This window comes from Populus nigra, chromosome 6 (genome assembly GCF_951802175.1).
Source record: "Populus nigra chromosome 6, ddPopNigr1.1, whole genome shotgun sequence".
In the NCBI taxonomy this organism is placed as follows: domain Eukaryota; kingdom Viridiplantae; phylum Streptophyta; class Magnoliopsida; order Malpighiales; family Salicaceae; genus Populus; species Populus nigra.
The window spans coordinates 14,284,830-14,295,967 of record NC_084857.1 but is presented as its reverse complement, the minus strand read 5'-3'; the positions used below and the strand labels follow the sequence as shown (position 1 = coordinate 14,295,967).

The 11,138-nt window shown below is 35.8% G+C and overlaps 2 protein-coding genes across 2 annotated transcripts; both read right to left on the bottom strand.

Moving 5' to 3' along the window:
- Positions 1–1,677: 1,677 nt before the first annotated feature.
- LOC133696251 (E3 ubiquitin-protein ligase AIRP2-like) lies at positions 1,678–4,001 on the bottom strand. The gene is made up of 5 exons (XM_062118382.1): positions 3,547–4,001; positions 2,763–2,925; positions 2,575–2,641; positions 2,202–2,436; positions 1,678–2,086 (listed from the first exon to the last, which is right to left on the bottom strand). The coding sequence occupies exons 1-5, from the start codon at positions 3,633–3,635 to the stop codon at positions 1,876–1,878; spliced, it is 765 nt and encodes a 254-aa protein (XP_061974366.1). The 5' UTR covers positions 3,636–4,001; the 3' UTR covers positions 1,678–1,875.
- Positions 4,002–4,996: 995 nt separating this feature from the next.
- On the bottom strand, positions 4,997–10,533 carry LOC133697836 (probable LRR receptor-like serine/threonine-protein kinase At1g67720). The gene is made up of 15 exons (XM_062120642.1): positions 10,112–10,533; positions 9,188–9,725; positions 8,556–9,067; positions 8,255–8,387; positions 7,797–7,868; positions 7,653–7,721; positions 7,437–7,508; positions 7,202–7,270; positions 6,869–7,041; positions 6,540–6,793; positions 6,256–6,382; positions 6,093–6,158; positions 5,822–6,008; positions 5,607–5,739; positions 4,997–5,453 (listed from the first exon to the last, which is right to left on the bottom strand). Exons 1-15 carry the CDS (start codon positions 10,179–10,181, stop codon positions 5,124–5,126), a joined length of 2,805 nt encoding a protein of 934 aa, XP_061976626.1. The 5' UTR covers positions 10,182–10,533; the 3' UTR covers positions 4,997–5,123.
- Positions 10,534–11,138: the final 605 nt, after the last annotated feature.

The window sequence follows — 11,138 nt, the reverse complement described above, 5'->3', positions numbered from 1 at the left end:
ATCATTTCATTTGGTTCTCACAAGGACAAGGAGGAGAAAAGAGGATCGATAGATATTTTGGTCAATAAAAAATTAAATAGTCTTTTAATTTCAAAGCAGATCAAACATGCTTTTGATTAACATAATTATGGTTAGCTCATAGTTTTGACATGTATCCCACTTTCTAATGTTTACCCTACACTCATTTATCATTTATCAAGGTCAAACCACATTAAATTTTCTGCCACAAAATTTTGTAGTTCATCAATGTTGTCAGCTTGTGAAGTAACCTGGTCCAACTGCTCCTTGAATGATAATTCTGTCTCAATTCTCAAAGCCCACATTTTACTTTCCCTTTCCCTTTCCTTATATTTAGATAAAGTCAGATCGGTAAATTAATCAAGCCCATTGCTCTGCCTTCTTCTTTCTCTCTTGATATTTACAAGAAGTTGCTTTAATGGGCTCTAATCTGGCATGTTTATTATTCCTCTTTAACTTGGCCTAGCTAGTCATGTCATAACATGATAATTCTAAGATAAATTAAAATTTTATTTATTTTTATATTTTAAAAGTGTTTTAAAAAAATTAAAGATTTTTTATTTTTTTATTTTAAATTAATATTTTTTAGTATTTTTATATCATTTTAATATAATAATATCAAAAATAATTTTTTAAAAATAAAATTATTTTATTTTAATACATTTCCAAATAAAATATACTTGGAGAAATAACCACCTTACACTCTTAAACACCCCCCTGAGACCCATCACCCACTTGTAATAGTTGGAATGATCAGTAAAACATGATCAGTTGTTCCTGACACCGTTTACTTCAGATATTTCCTTGAAGTTAATCGGGCATGAAAATCTAGTTTTAGCAGGCAGGATGGCTGGATGGAAGGGGAAGAATAAGATGCTTCCTTCATTTGATCGGGTGGAAGGAGACCCTGATCAGCAGTAAAGAAGAGAATGACCCCTCCTATTCATCCCTTACTGGATTTCCGTCCTAACACAAATTCTCACCGTCCTTGCTTTCCTCCTTTTCATCCAATCGACTAAACAAAAAGCGTATAGGCTATTAAAGCCGGCCATGGAAATGGATATGAGCTTTTGTGACGGTGACAGGCTGAAGCAATTCTCACACAACTCCATCTTTACGAGCAATGCAATATACCTAGGACTTTCAATTCTATTTTTTTTCCCCATCATCATCATCATCATATTCTACTTGATTGAAATCACTGCAGGACCCATTTTCCCGCTAGTTTCCCATGCCACCTCGTTTAAGCAAAACAGCACAGGCATAGCAAAAAAACTTGGTTAAGAAAAAAGAAAAAGGCCAATGGAACCTGGTAATGAAACCAGAATTGTAGTTTACTGCTTGCAGTAGCAGAAGCAGTATGGTGAGTACGTAGGAAACCCAAACAAAAAATAGAAAACTCTGATTGAAACTCATAATACCAATGCTATTATAATCCATAAGCGAGTTGAAAGGGGTAAAACAAGATGAACAATGCACAAACTCTACTTTAAATCCATTTCATTACAAGAAACAGATCATATGGCATGGTAAGACAAACAAATGTGAAACGAAGACAACCTCAAACATACATTTGTCTAAGTATTGTTATTGTAACTGTTAGAAAGGAGAAGCACAACAAGGGTATTGATGATAAGTAAGTATAAATGTGCTGCTATATGTTCTAAAAATAAACTTAATTTTCACATATTTAGAGATTATATTTATTTATAGGTTGCTGATGCTCAAGAACTCAACATAAGATGAGATTGATTATTTTGTTTAAGAATCAGGGACATTAGCTCTTACCGGACTCTATTTACATTTCGATGGTCGGCATTTTCCCTCTATACATCATTCTTCTAATTTACTTTCAATTCATATTAGGTACTCATAATACACTAAGAAAAGAGCATCAGGATAATCTTTTGGCAAGCTGTTGATGTAGAGGTAGAACCGCAACAAATCCTCTTTGGAAATCGCTTTTGTGTCAACAACTTCACTGTTACAAGTGAGAACCCACAAGTCTTCCGAGTTAACTCTCTTTAAGCTGCCACGGCAAAAAGGGCAGGACTCCGACCTTGTGTTCCTGCAATTGTGAAAAAAACCAAATAAGTGAAAATAATGGCAACTCTCTTCGATATCAAGTATTCACAGAGGAAAAGGGCATGATATTGCAGTAAGATTTCGAGGCTTGTAGTTACCAATTGCGGTAGCATTTGATGCACATTGCATGACAACAGTTAGGCAAGACCATTTTGGTGCAGTGCTCCAAACAAATTCCACATTCATCTTCCCTCTCTAAATCAATATTGGCAAGCCTGTTATCTCCTTCCACCTTCTTTTTGCCCAAACTCTCCATGCCATAATTCTCTCCCTTAACATCCCCCATCTCTTCTAAGTTACTATTAAGCCGTTGAAGATACGGCAATATAACACCTGCCATTCATTTTTATGAAAACGAAAAAAGTCAAATAAACCATACAATCAGAATGGTTGCAATTTAGTTTTAATGCATTTATAAGTATAGTCTATGGATTAAGAAAAGCCAAAAAAAAGAGTAGATAATTTGCATACCATAGAATTCCTGAACTGTTGCTTTCCTTCCATGCTTAGATAGGCCTGGTCTACCATCAGTATACACCTGCAAGGCATTAACGAGCAAAAAAATTTAAGAACTTGCCAACTATATACAGCAACATGTAAGAAATGGAAACTTTAGCAAACTATCTTTTAAGAATCAACGGACCAAAAAGAGAACTGACCTTATATACTAGTACATGAAAGAAATTTAGATATCTGGGGAGCAGGCAAAAATAAGAACAATCTATTCTTTGTAGCAGAAAGAAAAAGAGAGGAGCCCAGTGATTGTAAGCTAATTTCATCCGCAGGCGTGCTCCACCCTTGTCCTTTGGAATAGCAGCAGCCCTAATGCACCATAATTCACATCATGTAATAAAATTAGTTAAATTGAGTCACACTATTTGGCCCAAGCATAATACTGGTCACCAAAAAAAGAACGAAACTTTAAAAGTTTCAACTCATTTTTTTCTGAAAACAGAGAAGGCATAATAAGAGAAAGAATCGCAATTCCAAACTATCTCTGCTTATTAGCACTTGGAATTTTATGAAATTTTAGTCAAAGTTGCTCACTTTAGCTGCAATTGACTAGGCAGACATTGCAATACCAACACCAAAACCCATTCTTTGTGTACTGTACAGAAATATACCAATCTTTTTTTATGTTTAACTAATATGAAACTCAACTGATACATTAACTCCCACTTGAAAACATCGTTCTACAAGCTCACAAAATCTAAAAATAGCATAGCACAGATTAAAATTGATTATAAAAAGCAAGAAGATACAGACCAACTACAACAAAATTCCTATCCTCTTTTCCTCAATTAATAACAAAACAACCTGTGTTCTTGTTGATCATAAGAGAACAAGTGATTCTTAAAATCCCAAGAAGAAATAAAAATAAACAAAAACAGCCCATCTCATCATCAAAAGAGAAGTCGAAAAAAATACATAAATTTAACTCACAAAGCATTAGCATGCTGGATATCAGCCTCCAAAACTTTAAGGGAATCTTGGTAAGATGAGTTGCTCAGCTGATAACACATCATCTCCATCTCCCTCAAACTGAAAGCCCCCCAAAAACCAGTAGCTGATGTTTCAATAAAGAGAAAACAACATAAGAAAAAGGTCTATGTCTCTAGCTTTCTCTCTGGGGCGGCTTTGTGACGCTAAGTGGTTCGGTTTTATTGATGGTCAGAGAACACTTGTGTATAATTCTGAAGAGGTGGGTGGCTGTGTGTTGTTTGTCTGTTGAGGATGCTCTCCTTTAATCTTTTTTTGTTTTGTTTTGTTCTTATCTACTAATCTTTTGCTTTTAGTTGTTGTCTTCCTTCCTGTTTTTTTCTTATTCTTTCAAATAACCTTTCATTTCATGGGTTCTTTATTGCCTAGCCTAGCCAAGCCTAGCCTAGCCTTGCCTTACCTTGCCTTGCCTCTTTATGTTTCGAATTTACTTCCCGTGGATTCCATGTTATTCGTGTATGACTTATTGGGATTTGTACAATCAAATAGCCCTCGAAGAAGAAGCTAACAAGACTTGGTGGGGGGTTTTTGGTTGAGTTTTTAAGGTAATATTTTTGTTAGGTAAACTATAGCAGCCTTGCTTGAGGTGGCTCTTTTTTTTTCTGTGGCTTGTGAAATTGGTGACAGCTTGAATTTTAATTATAGAATAGAAACCCTAATTTAATGGGGTCGAATCATATTATATATATTGTCACATGATTGGATTTTTTTTTTGTCAAAATTTTCCAGCTCCTGTATGGAGGCCTACCTCCTTGCAAGATTTGGTTTTTTTTTATCTTGCTTTAACCATGTTTATCTAACAACTAAATATTTATTTTCACCAAAAATATTTCTCATATGTTTTTCATATTACAAGACAAGCAAAATATATATATATATATATATATATATATATAAACACTCAAATCATTACAAAACATTACTGTTTACCATGCTATTTATTGTTGTTATTAGTTTAATTAGTATAAAAATAGTGTTTGAGAAAGTGGTTGATATCATATTTTTTAAAATTTAAATTTTTTTTATTTTAAATTAAATTTTTTTATATTTTGATATACTGATTTTAAAAATAATTTTTAAAAAATAAAAATATTATTTTAATATATTTTTAAATAAAAAATATTTTAAATCATAAAAAATTTCTAGCTCCCAGATAAAGCCAAAACAAGTGAAGGATAAAGAAACTATTCACACACGCCACCAAAAATGTGGAATCAAAGCAAAATAGGTCAACCAAGAGAATTTGGAGGCAGCCAAATCTGCTTGGGGCACAAGGCTCTCCCTCTCTCCACCTGTTTGATAGGGCAGGCAACACAATCATTACGTCTTCCAGAAGATGCCTCTCAATTGTTATTTTCTTCTTCTAGTCAATTCATTTATTTTGACAGAATAATTGTGGACCCCTCGATTTTATTGTATTGTAACATTTAATCTAAAAAAAAAGTACAAAAAACAACAAAAATCTGTGAATATGGTAAAGAGTATATGTTACAGATAAGCAAAGGCTGCTGGAAAGAAAATTATCTGGCTGCTGGGACAAGGCAACCATTAGATAAGTCAGGGCTCTGGCTCTCAATCTCAAGAAAGCTTGTAAGTAATGTTTTCCGGGAAGATTGTGCCTTTGAACTGCCAGACTGTAGTTTTTGACTGCCATAAGTTCCCTTTTCAATCTTGTTAGCTTCTTGTATTGCCAAGATTATTTCTTGCATCCTTGGTCGCGAAACTGCACGTTGTTCTACACACTGGATTGCAACTTCAGCAATCCTCCAAATGGACTCGATCTTCACATTTCCTATTAGGACAGGATCTACAATGCTCATCGCATCTCCTTTACGAATCAAGGCCCTTGCCTACACAAGATCGCAGCACCTCAGGATTATTAAGTCTTAATTTGATTTCATAGACAGCGATCAGCACACGATGATTAGAAGTATATTTGCTCTGATTCAAGAAAGATGCTTATATGTCTTTGGAAAGAATGATGACAGTGAAAAAATGCATACCCAATGAACAATGTTCATCTCAGCGCCAAAATCTTCTGTCGAAACAGGTTTTTTCCCTGATAACAGCTCAAGGAGAACTACTCCAAAACTGTAGACATCACTTTTTTCAGTCAATTGCTGATTTGCATAGTACCTGGAGAAGCAGTTACATGATTGGTTAAGCATAAGCAGTAGAGGAAAATGATGGTTACGCACACCAGACGAATGTGCCTTACTCAGGATCCAGGTAGCCGACTGTTCCTCGTGCCACACTTGATACATGGGTTAAATCCTCCTCTGCTTGCCTTGAAAGCCCAAAATCTGAAACTTTTGCTCTCATATTGATGTCTAGGAGAATGTTGCTTGTTTTAACATCGCGGTGTATGATACTGGGGTTGCATCCAGTGTGCAAGTATTCAAGTCCTACAATTATCTAAATATATGTTTATTCTGTGAACTTGTAAAACAAATACTAATGCATAAACAAATGAGAAGTTCTAAATTAACCTTTTGCTGAATCTTCTGCAATCTGCAGACGAGCAAGCCAATCTAAGCGCTTCTGGTTGACAGAACCTGTTAAAAGGTCATCTCATTGATCTTGATTCAAAATGTTACAACTAAAGAAACAAAAGGGTGGAAATTGAGCAATTATCATGTGTGGATTGCAAACCATGTATGTGATCGCGCAAAGTTCCATTGTGCATATATTCATAAACCAGAATACGTTGATTTTCTTCTTCACAATAGCCGATCAAAGGAACCAAGTTCCTGTGATGAATTCTTGACAAGAGGGCAACCTGCAGGTACGTTAATGTAGTTAATTAACCAGCCCTTTGGAGTTCATAACAGTGGCTTCGTGGTCTGGTCTTATGCTAACAAAGTTTCTTGTTCTTTAGCCCTTCAACGTTTCAAATCTAGAACTCAACAAGTTATGTTGGCTGAATATGATGTTACCTCAGTCACAAACTGCTGGGTCATATGAGTGGTTGAGTCACCCATTATCTTGACTGCCACTTCTTTTCCCTCTTTCATTTGGCCATAGTAGACAGTCCCAAAACTTCCTCTACCAATTTTTTTGGAAAAGTTTTTGGTAGCTTCTTCAATCTCAGAGAGCGGAATATAGTATGAAACTCCTTCATCCATCATATGCCAACCCCGTGATACAGAATACGCAGTTGAAGGTTTGGCACTAACACGCAAAGAACTACCTGATGCACTCAAGAACACTTAAGAAATGCAGAGATTTTTGCTATGCAATAGGAAGATAACTGAGGTATACAGACCTTGGACTGCAGTTTTTTGATGAGATGTCTTTCTTTGAAGATTACGCAAAAACAGTAAACTTCCTATCAGAACAACTAATAGTGCTGCAAGTATGCCAATCGAAACTCCAAGTATCAACTTCGAATGTTTCTTTTTCCCTGCCTCTTTATGTAGTCCAGGATTATGTTCATAACTGCAAGAGAGTAATATTGTAGCTCTTTATAAATGTTCTGTGCCACACAGTATATTTCATTCTCCACACCAATTTCATATCAGACAACAGCTCGCCACCTCTTTTATTATCATACAAGCCAAAGGGTAAACAATGACACACAATAATTTGATATACTCACTTGATAATAACTTTTCCAGTTAGCAACCCTGAAGGTATTTCCCCACTAAAGTAGTTGTTCTGTATGTACCTGCATGAAGGCATTTTACAGCACTGAGTATCGGAGCAGTGTCATGGAATGACTGCATAGGATCAAAGGATTGATTGTACTTCATTTGCAATCAAGAGTCTGGTGAAGTGTGAATCACCACATATAGTATATAGCGACAGTTAAGTACGTCAAGAGTGCTACTTACAGCTCTTGTAAGTCTGGCAAACTACCCAGGTACTTGGGTAATTGACCACTCAGTTTGTTGTTCTCCAGATGCCTGGATGGCCGTTAAATAGAGCAGGAAATGGACTAGTCAGTTTTTTTACAGATGACTGTAAATTAATCCGCCGAAATATGAACTAGTAAACATGCTTTTTTAGCATAAACTTGTGAAATGTAAGCCATGAATTTCAAAGCTTACACTATTTTCAAATTAACAAGATTGCTTATACTAGGGATTGGCCCTGTAAGGAAGTTACCATCCAACCACCTACAAAAAAGAAAAGGATTAAGATAGAGAATAATATGAAGTATTTCAACTCGTATATTGCATAATATCACTTACAATTCTGTCAATGTCTCCATGTTATTAATCTCAGGTGGAATCTCCCCTTTCAGGTTCTTTCCTGACAGTGAACTGTTCAGCATGTCAGCAGAGTCACGCTTATAAGGATCTTAGCAAGTTCGAACCATAAACTTCTTAACTAAAGTGGCAACATTTCTGGAGTCCAGCGCAAGTTAGCAACACCTTTTTATATTGTATAGAAGGAAAATATTGTGGCATTTCTGAGCATAATTGATTTATTTTTTCTCCAAGTTGATGACCGCAGCATGCAATTAAACATGGCAAAGCAAGTACCCTAGTTGACAAATCAATGAACAGATATGAATGGAATAATAAGTATTCACACCAACTGCAACTAACTGCTTTTTCCAAACACAAGAGTCTTAAATGCAATTATGCAATATACTTTATGAAATATATGAACATGATCTGGAATTAACCAAGTGAGAAGAAGTTACATTTTAGTGATTCTTGGCGGTGTGGTTGAGGTGCAATTAACCCAATCCCAGTGAGCAGGAACACAAGGATCGCCTTGTTCATTTGTCCAAGCACTTTCAGCAGACAGAGAACGAAGGGCATTGAGAACAGTCACTGCCAGTGAAGTTGTAGTTATTCAACACAGCTAATATTGGCCAAGCATATTCTTTCTCATAATGTTAGGAAATATCAAGAACAGCATAATGATTTGGAGCTCTGCATACAGATGGTTTTTACTTTTTAGGATTAGATAAAGTCCAATATGCTGAGATTTATACTTACCATCTTGGCTGTCGGTCCTTGGTTCAATCTTTAGGTATTTACTAATCTCAATCGCATTTAAGAGTGGTCCTTGTGTAGAATCTCGGGTCTTGACAAAAGAGAATGAAAGGACAAAATCCAGAGTCACATTCATGTAGCTGGGTTCATAAAGTGTGTGGCTCCCATTGGCATTTTCTGCAATATTTACCACTGCGTTGCTGTAGTCAGGAAAGTAAGGTTGCTGCAATTTGAATTTCCGAGTCTCATTTGCTCCCAAGTCTTCAATTTCGGCAAAATATGCATAAGCTCGAGCATTGGCAGGGAAGTCATCAAGGTTCAACCTATAACTAAGTGTCCCTTGAGTGCCAACAACAGCTGTTTGCATTACTTTAACAGGAGGGTATTCTCTAGTCCTAGTGTCTACGTACTTTGATGTATTGATTCTAACTGTGCCAGGGGCCACACCTACAAGGTAGTTTTGCCTCTTCTCAAGATCTGAATCCCAAATTCTGTCATACGGATCATCCGGGTACCTGAGAGAGGCAAATGTTTCCCAAGAACTTGATTTAATACAGAAGTGAGTGGAAAGCTAATTAATGAAGTGCTTTATTAACTCTACGCTATCTTTCTATAACATTTGGAAATCAGCTGACCTTATGACATCCTTGCTCAGAGCCCCAAAATTTACTCTGGCTGCTACCTCTAAGAAGAAATTATCCTCGAAATCAGTTGCATACATTGAAAGGTTGAGAGGTCGCAATTCTAGAGTGGATATGAAGGGAGAACCAGTTGAAGCACAGCATATACACACATCAATTGAACTTGAAGGAGCCCTGATAATCATTTCCTTCACATACACTCTTGAAGCATCCAATACTACCACAGTCGACCACTTAGTTGCATCCAAGTAGAGATCAAATTTGGGGTATGCATCTCCATTTCCTAAGATTCCATACTGAAATGTGGCACGGACAAGATACCGACGTCTCTCTTTGGTGCCAAGAGTGTAACAATACTTCTTGCTGTCTATAGGAAAGTCTCGCCGTCTTCGATACTGCATATTTCCGTTTGGAATTTCTACCTCTGCCGATTTTCCATAGTTCATGATGGTGCCATTGTCTGAAACCCATGCAAGTCCAGTTACTGGATCTGTGTAATTACTTGTGCCTCCACAATCTATGCTGATGAATTCTGCATGTTGAACAGCAAGCACACACAAAAAAAAACATCATTACCATTCTATTGTTTTCTTTCTTATTGTTTCTGTAGTAAATAAATTAGGTGACTGTGACTTGACTTGTATCCAGCAGGCAATCAGACAATGAGAAAATCAATGATTTTCATTTCATTTCTTAATTTCATATACTTTCTCTTACTGTTGTCATCACTAGCGTAGAAATTGCAAAAGCATGGAAAAATACTTCAGATTCCGACAGGAAAACAAGTTGGTATGCTACTCGGTAACATGGGACGACATTTTACTTAATCCTGATCAAACAGGGATTTGCTTGAAGACCAAAGAGATTAAATGAAAATATTCTTAGAATAACAGAGTTGCAGAATCAAGAAGAACTCACCTGTAACTTGGCATATAACAGAAGACATGAGGAATAAATAGAGAAGCAGAAAATGGGAATGCGAAGCCATTGAGGAACAGGAAGACAAAAACTAATCCTATGATCTTATTGTTTTAGTGTTAGAATTTGTCAGTGATTGATGAGCTCCATAACTGTTTGTGAAGTCGAGCATCTAACCTACTTTCCTCCACTGCTCAGAACTTGCCTTTCACTCTCTCTTTCTTCTTTTGACTGATGAGGGTGTGCGATGTTCACTCACGTTATGTCCTCCTTTTCCCTTTGGAATCTTATTTTTGGAGCAAATCAAAAGATCTCAAGCTCTGCTTTATTTCCTTTGTTAAAGAAATCCAACTTGTACTAGCAGTTTGTTTGTTCTGTTGAAGAACAGGAAATCTTGTTTCTCTTGTTGACAGACAAAATAACGCGTCCACTCATCTCAAATAATCAAGATATTATTATTACATGATCGAAGTATGAATATGGAATTTCATTAATTGACGAATCAACAAATCATTAAGGCTTGTGATCCCTGTCAAAAGGGTCAGTGGGGATCGGGAATGAAGCACTAGCCATGCATAAAGCATCCCTAAAAGCAGAGAAAAGCAGTAGGATTACTGCTGCTGCGGAATTTAATAATCTGCTCTTACTTTAGCTTTTGTGGAGCACAAAATCTACTTTTTCTATCACTTTGGACCAACTTGTCTTTTGCTTTTCAAGATTTTCATATTGCTCGTTTGAAAAAAAATATCTGTTGATTAAAATAACATATTATTTTTTTAATTATAGCACATAAGTTACAAAATTCAATTTACCACTGAACTCAAACCAACGAATCTCACATAAATTCTAACATATAAATTATACATTAATATAATAATTTTTCAAAAAAAAACTATAAAACTTATAAATATACACATAAACTATAAATACTACAAAAAATAATAATAAATTAACCAAATTACAAGGGAATATGTGATTTAAATGTTAAAATAAATCAACTTAGAGTTGATGTTTAATCTCTTAAAAA